Source organism: Sylvia atricapilla, chromosome 1, assembly GCF_009819655.1.
Source record: "Sylvia atricapilla isolate bSylAtr1 chromosome 1, bSylAtr1.pri, whole genome shotgun sequence".
NCBI classification, from domain to species: Eukaryota; Metazoa; Chordata; class Aves; order Passeriformes; family Sylviidae; genus Sylvia; species Sylvia atricapilla.
In genome coordinates, this window is record NC_089140.1 from 6,535,873 (window position 1) to 6,556,611 (window position 20,739).

General features: G+C 39.0%; 1 protein-coding gene and 2 long non-coding RNA genes across 14 annotated transcripts in view; 2 read left to right on the forward strand and 1 right to left on the reverse strand.

Annotated features, from left to right (window-relative positions):
* The window catches only part of LOC136358485 (uncharacterized), a 1,172,843-nt gene that overhangs the window by 143,130 nt on the left and 1,008,974 nt on the right, over positions 1 to 20,739 (forward strand). The gene's annotated exons all lie outside the window — the stretch shown is intronic.
* Positions 1 to 20,739, reverse strand: part of KMT2C (lysine methyltransferase 2C) — a 192,718-nt gene that overhangs the window by 95,179 nt on the left and 76,800 nt on the right. For all 12 annotated transcript variants that reach the window (XM_066314259.1, XM_066314319.1, XM_066314277.1 and 9 more), the window contains 2 exons: positions 17,960 to 18,099; positions 16,280 to 16,389 (listed from right to left, as the gene is read on the reverse strand). In XM_066314259.1, the coding sequence (XP_066170356.1) occupies positions 16,280 to 16,389; positions 17,960 to 18,099 (250 nt within the window). The remainder of the gene's footprint in view (positions 1 to 16,279; positions 16,390 to 17,959; positions 18,100 to 20,739) is intronic.
* Positions 5,953 to 7,061, forward strand: LOC136362824 (uncharacterized). The gene is made up of 2 exons (XR_010743847.1): positions 5,953 to 6,863; positions 6,897 to 7,061. It is a non-coding gene; the product is annotated as an uncharacterized lncRNA (long non-coding RNA).

Genomic DNA, 20,739 nt, shown 5'->3' on the forward strand with positions numbered 1-20,739 from the left:
TTTTTTTTTTTCTTAATGTAAAACATTTCCAGAAGTTTGTCAGTGAAATATCACAGAAAAACCTACTCTGACTGATCATGACTGATTCTCTCCAATTTCTAGCACTGACTGGACATCATGCACCTCCTACAAGGATTCCTGCAGTCTGACAAGGCTTAGAGGGAGGAAGTCTGTAATAAATACTCTAAAGCCTAAGCACAAAAAGCCACTGGCATGGAAAGCAGACATCCCTAAGGATCCTGATACTCCTGCCACTTAGGAATATCCAGCACACAGGCAGATGGACAAGTAAGGAGCAGTGGGACAAAAGGGATTCACTGTGTGAATGAACCTGATGAGACTGGGAGGAGAAACCATGGATGGAGATGGAAGCTGAGGAGGGGCAGGGACAACACTTGAAGGGCAAATGAATCAAACCTCAGCACTCAAACTGGATAAAGACATAAGGGAACTCAGGTGCCAAGACCCAGGAAACGGTGATGGGACAGATTTAAGAAAGAATCTAGGCAAAAGGGATGAGAAATATTAAGGACAGATGAAGAGTGGAAGCGGCTAAAAATACCAACTTGAACAAAAAGTCAGAAGCCTGAGGCAACTGAAATTGGATGAAGACTACAGGGAGGAAAAGTACACTGTTCTCTGACACCTAATGCTGGATCAGTATCACCCAGCCAGCTCAGATAGCAGTGCTCTCATGTAGCCACAAAGGCTTTAAACCTGCAGTTTGGGAGGTCTGCCTTTTCCTTTTTCTCCCTGACAAAAGGAAATGATACAGGCAGACAAATACAAGGCAACAAAGAGCCACGGAGACACAGATAAAGGAATGAGCAGACACGCACACATGTGAGTGCATTAAAACACAAGGAGGATTACAGATCAAATGTGGATTTTGTGCATAAAACAGATCTTTTAAGAGGAGTCGCTGCATTAAAGAAACCTATTACCTGTGAGACTGTGCTTAATTTATAGAGGGAAAAAAGGGAAATATTGGAAGAGGTTGTGGATGACTTGTGGAAGAAGAAAATCACTTAGTTGTGGCAACTGAGCAATGGCCTGCAAAGGACTTGAGTTTCATTTCTTCCATGAAGATCCTTGATGATACTGGGCAGTGCACTAAGTAAATTTTTTTTTCTTACTTTTTTTGCTTAGCTCTTGATCTTATTGTTAAAAGCCTGGAATTCTCTTTGCTCTGTAAAAATTCAGCCTTAATTTCTATACAGATTGTGCATTCAACTGCAACAGACTGAAGGAAGAACTGCAGCATCAGTGCAACCTTTTCAACTAAGTCTGAGTATTTTTAAAACTCTTTCAATTTGCCATCCAAATTAGCAGATATAAATAAATTCCACTTCTCTGGGGGAAAATGTAGCCTAAGATACATAACAGTGCCATATAAATCTGCTATTTAAAAAAATATTAAAAAATTATCTACATGTTCATTATAGTAAAAACATTATAGGAAAACTCATGCAGAAAAGAGGAATTCTTTCTTTTCAGCAGTATCTGCGTAGTCTACATACCTACACACTAAACTATAATGAAAAAATGGAATATTGAAGAGGTTTATACTAAGAAAGCAATGTCCATCCTATGGACTGAACTGAGCACAAACTGTTCTGCATGTGACCGCACAATTAAAGATGCATAATCAGGCCTAGGCACAAAAGACATTAATTGTGTGCCAAGGACACTAACAGTGTGCAAAGGATGTTAACTGTGTGCAGACAACCTGTCTTCTGACATGGCCTTAACTTTGTATTTTCATTTTATAGTCTTTATAATACAGTCTTTCAAGAAAGATTTTGTAGGTACATTACCCTGATTTAACAGAAAGTTAATGTCAGCCAAAGTCACTATATACACTCAATGATACATATAATTTATGAGGCAATAGAAGGGATGGAGTGACAAGAAACTCTGGATTATGTAGAGACATAAAAAAATGCAAGAATTTCCTGCCTTTAATACCTTCCTCATTAGTGAGCACCTCCTTAGTATTCCTTCCCCACTGACTGCAATCAGTACCTTATTGTTCATAATTCCTATTTCCTTGGCTGTTCCTAAATTGCACTCTCCAAATGGCACAAAGTCATCGTAAACAAAATCCTACATCTCCAGTTCACTAATTTTTGTAAATTGAGCTCAAACAAAGCAATTAGGTGGCATACATTGAAACCACCAGCTTGAACATTAATATCATTTCTTTCCTAATAAAAACTTGACATATTTTATCTGGCTGGGGCTTTTAGCTTTTTTTTTTTTTTTCCGATTTGACTAAATTAGTCACTTACATGTATTTGTCCCATTGCTTCTCCCAAGACACGGTATTCCCTAACATTATATAATTCTTTAACTCACTAGCCACTGAAATAAATAAATAAGCCCCATGTCTTTCCACCCTGCTCCTTCTACCCTGCTATTTCTTGGGCAAGCTTTGTGGAGTGCAACACCTTGACCCAGAATTTAAAACCCTGAATTTACTGGTCAAACACTGAAGCAGGTTATTCAACTGTTGTTTTGGCCTTCAGGGAGGTGAGGGTAAGAAGAGGCTGTTTGTTTCAGTTTTGCAGAATGCTGCCTCAGTAGCTTGTGAAGAAAAAAGCTGCCAAATTTTGTAATGAATTCCACAGAACATTAAGTCTGATGCTTAGCAGAAGCCATAACTGTTAAGTAAATGATATCCTTTTGATGAATACCCTTATTTGAAAACAACGTTGATTCTTCTAACCCTCTAGCAGTGTCCCAAAACAGATGTGCACAACTGCAAATTCTGTTTGCTTTCAGGTTTACGAAGTGTGATGACATTTTTACAATCCTGCATGAGCCCTTTTACCCAGGAGTAAAATAAAGCACAATAATTCTTCACCATCTGTTTGTTAATTTTGCATTCATTTAACTTTGCATTTTAAACTAATAATCATTTTCTTATAATATAGTTTGCTCCATTGGTAGAAATTACAGCTGTTCAATTAAAAAAAGAATGGTTTATAACACAGTTTTCCTCTAAATAATTCCATTGCTCTTAATTATAGAAATGTTAGTGCCATCAAATGGAAAAGAACTGCCAGAGATTAGTGTTGTGCTTTATATGTCACAGATTCCCTCAGTAAATGTACATATTTTCTTCTGTTCCAGAACCAATTCCTACTTGGTCTTTAACATTAAACCCATTTTTCTCCATTACAAGATTCTGTGTGTTTTTTAACATTATTATGTGCAAAGGTATAAACAATTAAATGAAGCTTCTGTTTTATTTGTGGCACTAAGTCAAACCACGCACAGTCCTACTTCTTCATAAAGCTTTTCCTTAATCTCTAATGACAGGGCAAGGAGGTTTTGATATTTATATTTCAGCTGGTTACAGCTAAACTAGGGCTGGAATAATGTCCTAAAAGCTTTTTCTCACCATGTTTACAGTCAAATGGGGAAATCCCATTCCTTTATCAAAAGTAAAACCACATTGAAATAACATGAATAATACATCAGAGCTAGTGAAGGAGAAACAATTTGGGTCAACAAAAGATGTGGTGCCTGGAGAGAGAGCAGGAGCCGGTTTGAGATGCTGAGAGTTCCACTGTGGACTCTGTGTTATGCTCTGGACAGGGCATTTTCCACACACACCAGCCCTAAACACAGACTGCCTCCATGCTGACACGGTGGAGAGTCCACTTCACTGAGGTTCCTGGGCTTCATTATCATCATCAGCTACAAATAAACTCCTCAAGAGACACAGGCTGCTCAGCTAATTCATGTCAGCAGTCCAGTAGTATTAGAGAGCTGTTCAGATGGTTAAAACAATCAAGATGATTGCACTGTTTTCTAAAACCAATTTTATCTGATGGCACAGAAATCTCAGCATCAGATGACATCCTAATGCTGTGACAGTGCTAAGATAACAATTCTGTCACAGTACTAGAATGAGTATTTTACTTAAAACACCCATAAGGCAAGAGATGGTTTACCACAAAATTGATTTATTTAAAGGAGTTCAAGAAAGGCTGAGAAACACTCAGCTGGTGCCTAAGATTGTAACAGAGCACTCAGCTACAGAAATGAACTTCCAGAAGCACCACACACAACAGGCTCACATAAAATTAGGAGTGAAGGTACCACCACATGTTAGTGAGATGCTCAGCTCCCAGTCCTACCAGAATCCTGGGCATCCTGACCTTTCAGCTTCTCAGACGAGTGAGCATTGCTGCCAGGGCCGACCTTTACTGGGGGATTTATCCATCACGGTGTTTTACGTCTGACAGGAAGCAAACATTCTGGAGGTGCCCAAGGCACAGTCTGATGTGATGGATGAGTAATGGTAACAGTCTTCCCAATGATTTGCCGTCTATTTCAAGTTACTCTCATTAAAAAAAAAACCTCACCTGGTATGACATTTGAGAAAACTGAAACTCCTACTTATTGAACATATCAAATCCATTTGTATTTTGGGAAATGCACATTTCCTTCACAAAGCTCAGAGAATAATACTAACAACTGAACTGACTTCTTGTGTCATTTCTCTAGAAGTTCTCCATTTGCTTTTAAAGGTTTATGATTTGTCAACACATCTCCCTGGAAATACCACACAAACACCACCTAATATTCTGTAACAACCTGCAGTAATTGAAAGAAAAAAAGTCCCTACAAGTTTTTGCTTGGATATTCAGCTGGATTGAGTATTTAGATCTAGATTCACTACTTATTCTGCAGATTCTCCATCCCATTTCTTTGCAAAGCCATTTCATATTGAAGCAGAGTGGGCGAAAATTTTTGGAACAGAAAGGAAATATTATAGTATAAATTAAAAACTGCAAAGGGAAAGGCTAGATGTGGAAGCACTTGCAGTTTAATAAAAAAAAAAAGAAAAAAAAAAAAAAAAAAGTGTCTAAATTGCAGCTTGAGTACATGTATCTGAAGTAAGACCGTGACACCGCAATCTAGTGTATCAAGTTGCTTTTCCCATGTTAGATACTTCAGGAAATAAATATTTATTTATTTCATAACAGCTACTTTCCTCCCTGATGTACTGAAGAACAAAGTGGCATCTTTGAGGGAAACCATTAATATCACTGAAAACACACTAGTAAAAAAAACAACTTATGTGAAGCGCTGCTTTGAGAACATGCCACTTCATCAGCCCTTCAATTAATATTATTTAATAGGATTCTTATAATTAATCATGACTATGACTCATGAAACACCCACACATTCATTACTGGCAGCAGACCTACTATTGTCTGCCTACTTTTTATTCCCAGGTCAGAGCTGCAGAATGGGGAGGACAACTATACACATGAAAATAAACAGTATTAATTCTTCCACATAAATAAATGACTATCAACAGCGGCCTATTAGGACAAATAGCTTTAATGCAAGCATTCTGTGTATTTCCCACTGAGGTGATGCACTTGCACAGGAAGGGCAGTTGCTCCACATTTGTGAAGATTCCTAAGATGACTCTCTCATGCCTGATTTGCTCCATGTTATTAAAAAAACCACTCAACGACACCTGCATTAATGGCACTACTTCATACTGATGTCTGCAATATTTATGCTCAATCTGCAACTCTGGGACAGAACTTACACTAATGGAAGTCAATAACAAAATCTTCAGGGAGTTCAAAACTATTTTTTGCTAATGGTTTGATTTTGCGAGCTGCTGAGTACACCAATCTCAGAAGTAGTTTTTAGGCTACTCCTTAAAAGCAAACTGATGCCAACAGACTAAGATGAGGAGTACTCCTGAGTTTTAAAGCGTGTTTGTAAGATTTTTTTTTTGAGGATGGGTGAAAATCCCAAATGAAAACCCACAATATGATTTATACTAATCAGGAAAAAAAAAAATCTTCAGACTCTTTTGACCGGAATAATCACAAACCCTTTTACAATTCTAATTTCATTAGAGAGTCTGGATTGTAAAGCTCTCACTCAAAAAAAAAAAAAAAAAAAAAAAAAAAAAACCCTCCAAAACCCACGTGATTCACATTCATGATAAATTTAACAGACATGTTTAAATAAAATACTATATAAAAGGGAAACTGCTGTGAAACCTAGATTAGAGTCAGTTGTGTAACACTAAGCAAACAATGCTACAGCTGAGCAAATACACCTACTAGCCCCACTGAGGTATTTTTTCCTTTTATTCCTGTGCTATATATTAAGGAGAAAGCTGCTGAAGAGGCCTTTTTATTTCTATAATGCTCAAAGCATAATGAGGACCCGTCCTTATGTGAAACTAACCAATATTAACTCCAAAAGACTGATTAGTCTTTTTTCATAAATATAACCATCACACAAAAGGCAAAATTAGACCCTTCAGCACTAACAATAAAACCCCCCAGATTAGCTATGGAAAAGACTGAATATAAAATATTTGAATCAGAAGCAACCATGAGTGAGGTGGTAATAAGGTTGGAAAAGGAGGGCTGCATTAAAACACCTACAAAATTGAGGAGACTGGTGGTACTGCCACATTTCCTTGTGTAAATTTTTATAAACTTACTGCTGGCATGCTGGTTAAGAGATGGGTGTGGTTTCCTGACTTTTTAAATACATACAGAGCTCCACTTTTCTTATTCGATGAAAATACTAATGGCGTAATAATTTAAATAAATTTGTTAATATTTTCATACATTTTAAAATGAGATTTTTATTTCCTTGTTCCACATCCAGAGTTTGGGGGCATCCACTGACATTTTCTCTCTTCTGTAGACATGAAGGAATATGCCACTGCTGCTGAGCACAGAAAGACAGGAGAAAGGGAGAGTCCAAGTCCTGCATTCTCATTTTCTACACCAAAGCCCCAAAATGAGACATTTCCAAGGAAGAAGGTACATTCTTGATAGGAGAGAGAGTGTGATTTTCATTCAGTTTTCTGAATTTTTTTTTTCTACAAAGAAAAGTAGGGTTTTCTTTGCTCTTCAGAGATCAGGTTCTCCCTGGTTTTAACACATAACCCTCTCCCCCAGATTATAAAATCTTGCAATAGAATGTTAGTGAACTACTGTATCATCGCCTTAATGCTCAGAGTAACATCTGTGAAATACACCAAGGGAAGTGAGGGGAGGGGAAGGAAAAAAAAAAAAAAAAAAAAAAGAGGATTTCTTTTGACGTATTATGAAAAAAAGTGTTTTCTACTCAAGTCATGCAAAAGGAAGAAAAGGTCTTTGTGAAACACACTTCAGCAGTTTGGAACACACACTGAACAATTTCACTTCAGAGCTTTCAGTAAATTATTTCAGTGAATGTTTGCGAATAAAGGAAACCTGCACTGGAAATTCCTCCAGGAACACAGGCCCTTTCATGTTTCTCAGCAAGGCTCTTCAGCTTTCATTCCTGGGCTGTTGCTGTTTCTCAGTCTCTTTCTGTGCCCCCAGTCCATTCTGTCTGGTTCCTACACCTCAGCCTGCCCTCAGTGCCTATCATCAATTCAGCATCAAAACCCTCTCAGAAACGTTTCTGCAGCTACAAACTCTCTCCCAATTCTGGTACCCACCTATCCTACATCTGGAGTTCAAGAAAGGTGCGTTTTTCAAAGCATTCAGCTTGAAAAAAAAAAAAAAACCCACACTGAAAACTCTAAGGCTGACTCTGCTTTTCCTACTTGAGTGTCCTGGGAGTGCTCCCAGGGTGAGCTCCAGAGCAGGAACCCAGCAGCATCACTGCTCTGGGAGAGAAAAACAATGGATCAGGCTGAAAAATCAAACACTTCCCCCTCTGGATCAAGCCACACAAACCATCTTAAGGAAAGACACTTAGTGCTGCTTAAGTAACCCAAGTATTTTCCTCTCTCGTTTGCTGCTGTGTTCACAAATGCAGTTATAACAGGAAAGATCATTTAGGCAGATTCACCTGCCAGAAATGACACCGTGCTTCTGTTCAGATATGCCAAACTGCAGGGGACACAGAGCCACGGAAGTGAGAGAAATTGCATTTCTGCACTGGAAAGAAGTGACAGTTTATGAGAAGTTCTGTTTCACTGTGAAAAAAAGTTTATTACTTAAACCTGAAACATTAATATTAGAATTCATGCATTGGTCGTTCTCTCTAGAACTCGGTTCTTACGGCCTAAATAAGGAACAAAACACAGTTTTACTCTAAGCAGTGAGTTCCAGTGTGCACTCACAGTACCACTCGATCTGCACACAAATTCACAGTATTTTTTTTTCATATACTTGGGAACAAATAGGTAGGGATACAAGCATATAGACTTTATTTCACAGAAAGTTTGTGGCAAAGAACATCAAAAGAAAAATCTCAAAAAAAATTGTTTAAAAATGTGCATCTTTTGTTCTGCTTCATCTGAGAAGGCAAATTCTTCTCCGAACCATGATTCACAAATTAAAGCCTGCCTTTCTCTTGTAAATACAATAAACATGAGGAAGAAAATATAAAAAATAACGATAGCTAAATAAGTTTCACATGACCATGTGCTCCTTCTTCCAGGCAAGAGGTCAGAATCACACTGATAACAGGTTATCAAACAAGGAACTACTACAGAGACTAGAAAGTGACATTTAAGTATCTGCACTTGATAAGAATCAAGCTCCATAAACAAGTACACAGAAAAAGCTCTAAACCAAACACTTTGCTGATATATGGTATATTGATACTCTACTGTACATCAGCACATAAACAGATCAGTGTCTCTAAAGAAAGGAACCTCTTTTTTTTTTTTTTTCTTCTTGAATGCTAATTTTAAAAAGTGCTAAACTGGACATGTGCCATATAGTCTTGAAATAAGTATTTCTTCATATTCCTAATAAACTTTTCCACTTGTAAAAATCCCAAAGACCTTAACAGGCTGAAGCATAGTACTGGCTTTACAGAAATACTAATAATAAAAATGTTTAATTACTGGAAAATTACTTTAAAATTCTGTATTTATTTTAAATGAAATTTTGGCTAGGGGAAAAGCCTAATATTCCTCAGATTATTTTAGAAACAACTTTTAAATTAAATATTTTCTGTTTAATACTGTAACTTTGTATGCCTGTATTTTTTTCACTGGCTGGCTGACTTGGAAAATTACTTAATGATAACAGAGTATCCCACACCACATAGCACAAATCAAGTATCAACCCATCTAACAATTGGTGGGGAAAGAAAAACCAGACCAGCTCTTCACTCAGTAAAGTTCAATTACATCACAACAATTAACCCTCACTACCTGCCTCTCCCTCAGCCATGTTCCCAGACCTACTCAAGTAACAAAGTATTCTGAGATGAACAATTACCTCAGAAAGACTAGGAAAATAAATGTATGGTTTTTTCTCAATAAATAGAAAATTCAAAATTAAAATCCTTTCCAGACCCCTTCAATCATCAGAAGTGCTTAGCCTTTACTTTAGTCATGTATTTCCCATGTGTTACTGCCTCTTACTTTATGACCAGACAGTCATAAGACTCAGACAGACCAGTCTAGTTTATAGTAATCCTTACAAACTTTTAAATACACCACTGAAGACTGCCATACAAATGTGGAGTCTAATTATATCCCAAGGTATCCATAATTTAGGTGCCAAAATAATTACAAAAATGTACAAGAAGAAGAGAATCTCAAAGCTCTTAATTCGCATTTACTTCATTGTCTTAAATACCAGCAGGGATTTAGAGAAACGTATTTCATTTTGTTCTGAAAATGTGGTCGACCAGACAACTGGAGAAATGGAAACTGTGTTTTGAAAGCTGAGTCCCTAAGTCTGTAGCTTCAAAGGTGCTGTGTTTTGATAGGTAGCAAAACTTTTCTGTCAGCACTGTAATTTACATTTTTCTGTTCTATGTTTCACTGCAGAAGAAAAAAAACCAGAATCACAGAGTCAAAGAATGGTTTGGGTTAGAAGGGACATTAAAGATCATCCAGTTCCAACTCCTGCCATGTGCAGGGACACCTTCCACCAGGCCAAGCTGCCCAAAGCTCCACCCAACCCAGCCCTGAGCACTTCCAGGGATGGGGCAGCCACAGCTTCTCTGGGCAGCCTGTTCCAGTCCTCACCCCCCTCACAGGAAAGAACTGCTTCCACTCCAAACACAGTCTAAACCTACACTCTTTCTGTTTGAAGCCATTCCCCCTTGTCCTCCCACTGCATGGAGCTTTGGGCAACATGGCTGGAGTGAGTCTCTGCCCACTGCAGGGGAGTTGGAACTGGATTATCTTTAATGTCCCTCCCAACTCAAACCATTCTGTGATTCTGTGACCTCCAATGAGCAACGCTCTTGTTATGGCAAAGCTTATTTTGATCCAAATGAAAGAATACTTTAATCACTGCTCATTTGACAATGCCAATGAGAATTAAGTTGTAGATCTTACTAAGCACCAAATATCTGCTCTCAAACTGCTGGACTTGCAACAAATCTGAACACAAAGAGGTCCCATGGCAGCTCTGTAACCTGAACAGATTTACCCAAGCTGTCCTGACATTTATGGTGTAACAAAGGTGTTCCAGAAGAATTACACATGAAAATCAGAGCAAACTATGGTAATTTTAAGATACCACAGCTGCTTTCCAGAACTCGAGAAAATACAGCTATAAAACAACTGACACAGGCTTTCTGATGTCATTTGCAAGCTCTAAGAACAATTCACATTCTTCAAGACAACAAGGATCTGGCTTCAAGTGACCAAAATCCAAACCATTATGGAACAGAGTCAATCATGGAAGATAATTTACAATGTTAAACCATCCCTGAAGTTGTACCCACAGTCAGTAAGGACCTTAAAAACAATGCTTATCCTCATCAGCAGGAAAAGGCTACAGATCTCTAGAGAAAATCCAAGTAACAACAGGGAAATTAAAGGAAAACTTGAATAGCCCATGGTCCCCATTGCTGAACTGTTACAGTATGTCTAAAACATGCAAAGAATCAATCGACTAAATTGACCAAAAGCACATGCAAGTGTCTTCTTGAGATGTATGTCAATATTTCTCCAGTCTTTCTTTCTGCGCCGGAGTTCTATAAGGGACAGCAACCCATAAAAAAAGAGTAGATTTTATTTTGGAAGAAAACTTCCTGCAGTACTTCCTCAGTTGCAGGACAAAACCAACTACAGGAAAAAAAAAAAACTCGATAAGATAAAATCAGAAGCCACTCCCAAAAGCAGCCAGGTAGTCTCTCCCAAGCTGCAGTGAAGAGAGATGAGGAGAAGCCAAGTGCCTGCTGGGTGCAAAACCACCATAAAAAACTTAAGGGTTGAGAAAGGAACTTGTGAATACCAGAGCTGCTCCTTCAGTTTCATGTTACAAAACTCATCCTTGAAAAATGGGCAAATGCAGAGAACACTGCCTAGAAATGGTATAAATTATGATAGATTACATTCCCTTCATGCATTTTTCTCTGGATTTAAGAATTAGCAGTTCTTCCAGGAATGAAAAAGGAAGAAGGGAGCTTTCAAAGCACCAAAGAACTGCAAATCCTGCACTCTGTCTAGAAAAAACCCACATCACTCCATGCTCTCTTCAGCTTGGTTGCAACACACACAAAGCCACCACCATCCCTACATTCAGGATTCTGTCATCTAAGCCATTTCTCACACCGTTTTTCTCAACAGAAAGTAAAACCAAACTAAAAATTGCTGTGGTTAAATGGGCACAATCCTCCCCAGGGTATGAAGTTAACAGCACACTAGGATGTTGATGCTCACTTTTACATACGAGGAACAGCAAAAGGAAGTATCATTTTAGCCCAACTGGTTTTCAACTTGGAGCAGCACAAATAAAACACACACACCATGAAAAACAAGGACAATTTTCAAGGTAAGGAGTGCACTGAGATTGAGGGATGAAGACACATTCAAAATATGGACAGTTTTAGAGGATGTATAAACGTGTTCCCCATCTTTACCCTCACCTTATTTCTTTCTGATCTAGCTTGGTAGGCAGCACGCTAGAATCAAGTTTTGAACAAAGCATTTAAAACAGACTTTTCATTACTATCATGTTTTTCTATTCAGTCTTCAAGCAGATAGGAACCTCCTCCTTGGTTTCCACCAACACTGTTTTCTTTGACTTTCGTGTCCTTGACAAACTCCTCCAAACTTAAAAACTGCTTCCTAAATCTTATCAGAAGAGAAAGCTGGCTGGGAAAGTTATCCCTGCATTCCTTTCTTGTGCCCAGTTTGCTCAAAAGTAGTTTAAACACATTATCTACTTCCTTAAACTCACTTTCTGAATTGAGCTATTTACATTTTGGGGGACAAAAAGCAGTCCACCTTACTTGGGACTCTGCAGCATACACAGCAGCTATGGCTAGACAATATAAGGCAGGTAATTGGCAAACTTTATTTTTCCTCAGCTGACTGCAGACAAACAAACAGCAACCCACTGAATATATGCAAAATATCCATCAAGATTATAAAGTATTATTTAAAAATACCTGAAAATATTTCAGAACTGCTAGTTCAGAAACCAGCCTTGTTAGAAGTTGAACAAGTGCAAGCCTTAAAGGCCTCTACATTTTACAGGATAATTTAAGTTTACATTTCCAAATATCTAAAAGCAGGAGAGTTACAAAAGTGTAAGACTGAAACCAGAAATCCAAGAAAAAGTTGTAAACTCCACTTGTCCACATGTATTACATTTTTTCCAGGGGAAAAAAACTCTGTTTGATCAGATTCTTTTACTTGGTTTATCTTATTATGTCTACAATTCACATTGTTTTTGCATCTTACACTAAGCACCTGTAGAAACACCAATAAAAGCCTATCTTCCTGAAGCTGACAACATGACAGCTTCTTTACTATGGTGAATCTTACATACTGAGGAAATCACTTATGAATTATAAGAAAATTGAGTTAAGTTCTGGATCAAACCAATCACTGGAACTTTTGTCTCCCCCACTTATATTTTGAAGAGTTGTTTTCTTTCAAACCTTGACACAAAATGACTCCCAAACCCCATGAAAAGCTATTAAAGTAGCAGGGGAAGGTGCTGCCAGGTCGGGGTGTTGAAGCTCTACCTTACACACAGCACCAGGATAACGAGGTGAATTCCTAGGAGTCATCCTGAGAAAAGCTCTGGCCCCAGGTTTGTCACCAACAGCACCAGTTTTTCCTTGTCCTCCTAAACTTAGAAAGCAGTTCTGAGAAAACCCATGACTGTCCCTTGCTGAGATAAGCAAAAAACAAGCAATGAGATGAACTGAGGCACCTCCATCACAGATCTGACTGTATATTCCAGCTTTTCTTTGTCACTTGTCACAAACCAACGGCGACACACAGGATTTCAAACACCTCACAGATGCAGGTCTGTGCACTCATGAATAGTAAAGAATGGCAAACCCCAGACTTTGAAAGAAAGACAAAGAATCCAGCCCTGTCTAGACAAAAATACATGAAACAAGCTGGTCAGGTGCCTTTGCCAGGCCTTCACAATGAGCAAATCAAAAGAACTGGAGAAGAAAGACATGCTAAGCAGGGTATTTTGTGAGACATTCACTAATTCTGAGATCTCTGCAGTGCTGTGTTTTAAAACCTTCAGCAAACAAGGGCCCAGAAGAAAACCAAAATGGATAAAAATATGTATTTTGGAACACGTCAATGAAGTATGTCCACACAAGCCTTATTAATGCAATCACAAGTTCAGTGAAGCCAAATGGACATCTCAACTGGTAAACAGAGTAATAAGAAACACTGTCATATCCAGTTAAAGCAGATTTGCAAACAATAGGCAGCCTAACTAATGAGAAACATGAATGTAGCTTACAAATTAAAGAGTCCCTCAAGGTAAGAACAGGCCCAAAATGTTCTCTAAAAACAGAAAGACCTAAACCGATGGACTTGTAGTATCAAAAGCTGGTGACACTTCAAATATGCATTTTTACATGAACAGAAGGAAAAGAAAATGTACTTTCCCAGTAAAGAAAAGATTTCAGTGCTGCAGACCACATCACAAACCAGTTCCATGCCAAAAGGACTTCCAAGAAGACAGAAATCCCCTACCAAGCAAACAACAACAAACCCAAAGCAAATTTGGGTGGCAAGCAGAGGAAACAGCATACAGCTTGGTTTTATTTAATCTGTTTTTCTGTGTGCCCTGAGCACATAGTTATATTTGCATGGCCAACAGATTTCAGAACATCTGAACAGAACTTTTCTTTTAAAATGCAGGAACACCCCACTAGAAAGAAGCCCAAATGAAAAGAAGCACAAGATGCTGCAAATACAAACACACACTTTCATTCTAAACTTTTTAAAAATAACACACAAAGATGAGCTTTTCCACTACCACACAGGACAAGCAGGACCTCATATTTTTTCTTCCTTCTTAATCTTAGTAACACGTAAAAAATAGTGGAAAAATTATTACCAAGCATTACAGCCTGGACACAAGCAAATATAGGATTACTTGGGCTCCAAGCCAGCTCCACACAAACATCCTGAGCAATCACTACACTTCTCTGTATTCAGGCACAGAGAACTACAGAAGAGTTTGGTCCTTATTTTTCGAAGAAATAAAATGAAATAAAAAGCAAACAAATTCCTGGTGTGACAGTGAGATAAAGAAGTCCAATTCCATCTAGCTATTCTTCCACAATCACAGTTGTGCCTTTACTCAGCTCTCCCTGGAGATATCACAAGAAGGATAAAAGAGAATATCCAAATCAGCATTATTCTTCGCTGGCTGACTGCTGGACTACACAAAGAAAGTTTCCCAACGGCTTCAGCGAAGACTGAATAGAAAATTCACAGAGTGGCACTGGATTCAAACTCCTCTCCTCTCTCTGCATTGCCATGAAACGTGTGCAACAGTGGGATCTAAACATTACTTGCAGAATTTGAAAAGATCAGTAGGGAACGTTCAGTGCAGCACACAAAAGGACGGGGCGAAATGGAAACTGCAACACCAGAGATGTTTGTTCTTCAAAAAACCTGTAGTTCAGTAATTCCACTGTAAACACCTATGCAAAACTTAAAAAGGTTCTGATGACATAAAGGTGAGGCACCATCACCCTGAGCAGGGGAGGAGCAAGGTACTGGACAGAAAGAAATGAAACTGAAATAACGAAAACAGGATGAAATTCAATATAACAAAACACAAACTTGAATAGCTCAACCAGGATTTCTGTTAGGAGAAATGACTATGGACAGGAAGGAGCTGATCATAAAATAACTGCAAGCCAAAAACAAAGGGCAAAAACATTTCAGCAGCGAGATTAAAAAAAAAAAGTATTCAATTTTCAATATTCTTTCTATTCTTACTGTCATTTTTTTATACCTACACACACACACAAATGTTTTAACATTTTCAAGCTCATCTAGAACTTAATACTGTCAGGTTCACTCATTTTGAATAGTTTTATTTTGAAAGCAGAAACACAGAAATTAAATAAATTATTCAAAACAAAGCATTTACTTAAAGGAATAGAAGAAGTTGCAAAGAAAGCTGTATTCTATGGCTTGTATTGAAAGGCTGATGTAAAGCACCTTTTTAGTCCAAATGATGGAGAACACCTACCAGTATCTTATGCCAAATTTTTTTTGTTCTATTATGCATGAAAACAAGAAGACTCAAGTGAAAAAAGGCCAAAGCGTAACCACAGGAAAACCAGCAAAAATTACAAAGATTTGTTTACAGCATGGCTGATCTAATATAAAAAATAATAAAATTATTAAAAAAATCTCTTGGGGCCTTATTAAATATGACCAAAAAACACAGCTACATGTGGCAAAACCATTGTGGAATACATCTCAAATTATTTCAAAATGGTACCAGAATATGACACCAGAACACGTTCATCTTTTTCAAAGGTACTTACTTTTCCCAAGACATTACCACTTCAGTTTAATAGATTAAATATTTATCTGTGTATTTCTGTGAGCATTTAGAGTATCAACATAAGTTTCATGGCAAACACTGGCTTTCTTATACTAACGTGCTTTTTGAAACTGGCATGAAAGTAATTGAGAAATCATTTTAATATATTTGAGTCATATAATTTCAGGATATAAACCAGTACAATAAATATTTCCTCTACACAGCAGAGCATTTGCTAATTGAATTCAGCTTTTCTTTTGTCTCTAATTTGTTTTGGTCAGTTTGGGTCTTCCTACATTCTAGTTACCTCAAAGCTAATTAATAATTCTGTACAACTCCATAAAACTTTTTTAATAAATTGCAACGGAAGTTTTTAGCACCGAGATCTTCCCAAGGAAACCTTATTAAAAACGTGAGCTCAGCGATCCACACATGGATATTTTTAGCCACACTCAGCATTGCATTTACCTTTTCACCAACCCTACCCACCCTGATTTCTTACAGATTTGAGCATTCAGGGGTTTTTTACTCACTTCTGTGCTCCCTGAGACAACAGCTTTGTCCACGTTCAGCGATACCTGCTCCTCAGTCTGGCAGACTCCCACAGACCACTCCGCACAGCGGTGATGAGCCCAGCAGTGACCTGTGGGCACAGAGACAAAGGGCCAGGGTAGCACAGCTCTGTCAAGCACTCCCTACAAGTATGGGACTCAGCTCTGGCAGTAAATGCTTGCCAGAAAAAACACAGAAGTCTTGTCCCGCTTTTTTTTTCTTGTTGCAACACTGAAAAGCCATATTACCATGCACTGAATATACTGCAGTTACTATCAGACACTAAAAACACTGCAGGGGTTTTTTATATACAACACACCTTTTGTATCTGTTTATAATTTTCAAAAGCCTGATCATGTAATCATAGCACTGGGGTGCACAGCATCCCCTGAATTTGATTCTACCCTCAATGCTTGTGTGACACACACACACACAGAGAGCTCCTTATATTTCATTGCAGATAACATTTCCCTAGGTTTGTACTCTTAATTTATGATTCCCAAGGATTGGATATCTGTACTTTCATGTAGAATATGCTTGCATGATGCTTTAGGAGTCTACACCAAGTGTTTAAAAGCTCAAAATATAGCATGAACAGAAACTCCTATAAACGATTGAGAGAATGGTGTCTATAGAACAAACATAGTATAGAGAAAAATCAGAATTTGTAGAATTCAACAGGTAACTGTTACAAGAAGTATCTAATTCAATTCTAGGAAAAAACAATGCTAATGATGCATACTTCAAAAGGAATTCTCTGTCTGTTTTTATACAAAAATTAAAAATCATGGTTTACACTAGCTGTTGAAATTAGGTACTGGCCAACTTATTAATTCAAGCTACAGAAAAAAAAACCCAAAGATCTCTGTATGGGTTTGAGAAGAGTCAATTACAAATAACAGCAACTTTAAAAATGTAGATTGATAAATCTACACCCATCCATCTACAAACACTACAGTAAAACTATTTAAACAAAACCATTGGATTTTTTTTTCTTTTAATCAGACCTTGAAATAAGTTTCCACACTCATGAAAGAGTGACATTTTTATTATTACGTAAATGTATTTCCATTTTTTGAAGCAAAATGTGCAAATGGACTACTGGCATCAAAGCATTTGGACACAGATGCCTTCTGGAAAAGTAATTAATAACTTAATTAATAAAAAAGTTCAACTGAAATGAAAGAGCAGATGATAAACCAGACATTTTCCTGACAGAAAACCTGCAGATTGTGGAAACATACACGTGCATTATGCCTCTACTGCTCCTAATGATGCTGCTCTTTTAAATCTTCTATTCCATTGTGTCCAATAACATTTGCAGCAAAAGATCAGGTAACGTCATAGAATTAAGATTTTTGAGAATTATATTAAGCTGTGCCTCATTCCTTTTCCTTTTTGTCCCCAGAACAGAATCATGGTACTGAAGGTTATTACTACCTGAACACCAGTTCAGCAGCAGATTACAAATATTTCCCTACACAAATCTGAGGATTCACTTTTCTGGAGAGAAGACTACAAAAACACAACCTAACATGGACAAAAGCTACCAAAGCATCATCAAAGACCTGACAAACACCACAGCACAAAAAACCAACAGCTGCAAAACTTCATGAGGCTACTGTAAAGGCAGAAAAAGGAGGATAAACAATGGATCTTACCTGTTGGCTCAAATAAGGCTTGAACATCAATGTCATCTGGTAAGCCAACTAAACTGAGTTCATCCCAGAATTTGACAACCTGATCGTCAGAAGCAGTTTGGGTGCTCACACTTGTACATGATGCTATACTCGATCGAGATCTGGATCAGGAAGCAGAAAAAACTTGGAAGTGATCACATTCTTTATTTGATGCAAGACATTCATAAATAATCCAAAACTCCTGGCAATTGAGTAGATTTTTTTCCTAATACAATAAAATACAAATCAACATGAACAAAAGCCTTCCTTGTATTTTATCCCAATCCTTTCACCAGTAACAGTTTCCAGTAAAAGCTCCTATTCAGCAAACAAGCCTGCCCTCTTCCAGTTCTTCAGGACACATGTGCTTCTTTAAGTTTGATTCTGTTCGATAATAAAACTTGTCCAACCCTTGGAATTCAGAATGAGGTAACTACATTCAGAGGTGAGGTGCCTATAGAAAATACTACAGCTATGGGGGGAAGGTAGAAAAAAGAACCGGACTTCAGAATCTGTTTGGAAACAAGCATCTTTCTACAACGCCATCAGATTTAAAAAAAAAAAACAAAACCAAAACCAACAAAACAAAACAAAACACCAACAAAAAAAAAGTGGGAGCTGTAGAAAAGGTAAGGATGGAGATTTAAAAAATGCAGCGATATAAAGACTACTATATAGTACTAGTTTACAACCTTATTAATTTGTTCCCCAAACTCTAATCTCAACAGAAAACAATTCACACAACTGCATCTAAAAAAAACCAGAAGCAACAACTCTGACTTTATTTCCCACAGGCTAAAGAATATCTTGGACATCTAAGGGTGTGCATTTAGACCTACTGATAAGAGACCCAACGACTGATACCTCAGCAATTGGTAGGAAAGGTGGTGCTGCATTTTCCATTAAGGTTCTTTCAGTTTGATTATTCTCTGCTATTAATAACTCAATTGTATACAGTAATGTCTGGAATTTTAACCTGTGATAACTCTTGCTTTCCTGAGAACCATGCTTTACTTCAGCCATTACACACGTAAATACATTTAAAACCCTCTTAGTTTATGGGGAAAAGAGTAACATCTCTCTTGCAGCACCCAAGAAATCCTAAAAATTTTCTATGATTACACGGAATCTTCATGACCTGCATAATTAAAAAAAGAAACAAACCATCTCCCCCAAAACCTATTAATTCTGACACTATCAACATTTAACACCTCCTTAACAAATCATTATGTTCTGTTTGACAAAACTGGTTCCTGAGAATACCATTCATGCTCACTGGAATTACAGAATGATTTGGGTTGGAAAAAATCTCGTTCCAACTCTCCCACATTGGGCAGGGACATCTTCCACTATCCCAAGTTCTCTAAGCCCTTGAACACTTCCAGAGATGGAGAATCCTCAACTGCTCTGGGCCTGTGACAGTGCTTCCCCCCATGACAGTGGAGCCTGCTCAAACTGCTACTCACAACACCACAGCCTAAAGGATCTTTAAGAAAAAATAACCTCAACTGAGAAGGCATTTTTCTGTATAGAAAAACTTTCTCACAATATCAAACCAATCCATTTACTGAACTTCTCGATTTATTCTGCAGTCTCACCCTGCACAGAAACACTTTCCACAGACTTCTCTGAAAACAGTATCTTATATACCTATAGAATACAGCCTGAGATGAGCGTGTTACTTTTATTAGCTTTAAGAAAAGCCACTTTTCTATACCAGCATTATACCATGTGCACTCTTCTACCACCAACATGATGACAGAGGATGTACCCAAGGAAGCTCAGGAGAGGGTGGAACACTGTGAGCAGCTTCTGCAGCAGCAGCACAGCCGCGGACAGGTCTGACTCCAGGAGTCTGGCAGAGCCGGGAGCCGCCTCCCTCATTGTTTCCGTCCCCGGCTGGAGCCAATCCCCCAGTGCGGGGTCTGTGCACTGCCCACAGCCCTGCATCATCATTCCGCCCTCAACCCGGCATCCCTGCCCCACATCCCTGCCCCACAGCACCAACACCGCCCCAGATCACAGCCCTGCATCATCACCCTGTCCTCAACCCGGCATCCCTGCCCCACATCCCTGCCCCACAGCACCAACATCCCGGATCACAGCCCTGCATCAGCACCCTGTCCTCAACCCGGCATCCCTGCCCCACAACCCTGCCCCACAACCCTGCCCCACAGCACCACCAACACCCCGGATCATAGCCCTGCATCCTCATCCTGCCCTCAACCCGGCATCCCTGCCCCACATCCCTGCCCCACAGCACCAACACCGCCCTGGATCACAGCCCTGCATCATCACCCTGTCCCCAACCCTTCATCCCTGCCCCACAGCACCACTGCCCCAGATCATAGACCTGCATCAGCACCCTGTCCTCAACCCGGCATCCCTGCCCCACATCCCTGCCCCACAGCACCACCACTGCCCCAGATCACAGCCCTGCATCAGCACCCTGTCCTCAACCCTCCATCCCTGCCCCACAACCCTACCCCACAGCACCAACACCCCGGATCACAGCCCTGCATCAGCACCCTGTCCTCAACCCCACATCCCTGCCCCACAGCACCACTGCCCCGCACCACCCGCAGTCCCAGATCACCATCCCATCCTCGACCCCTCAGTTGTTGCCCCTCCTGCACCTCCACGTCACCACCCCGCATTTATCACATCACCATCCCACATCACCGCCTTGCCCTCTGCCCCACAGCGCCCTCAAACACGTATCACTGCCCCACATCACCCATACGGCCCCTGACCCTGCACGG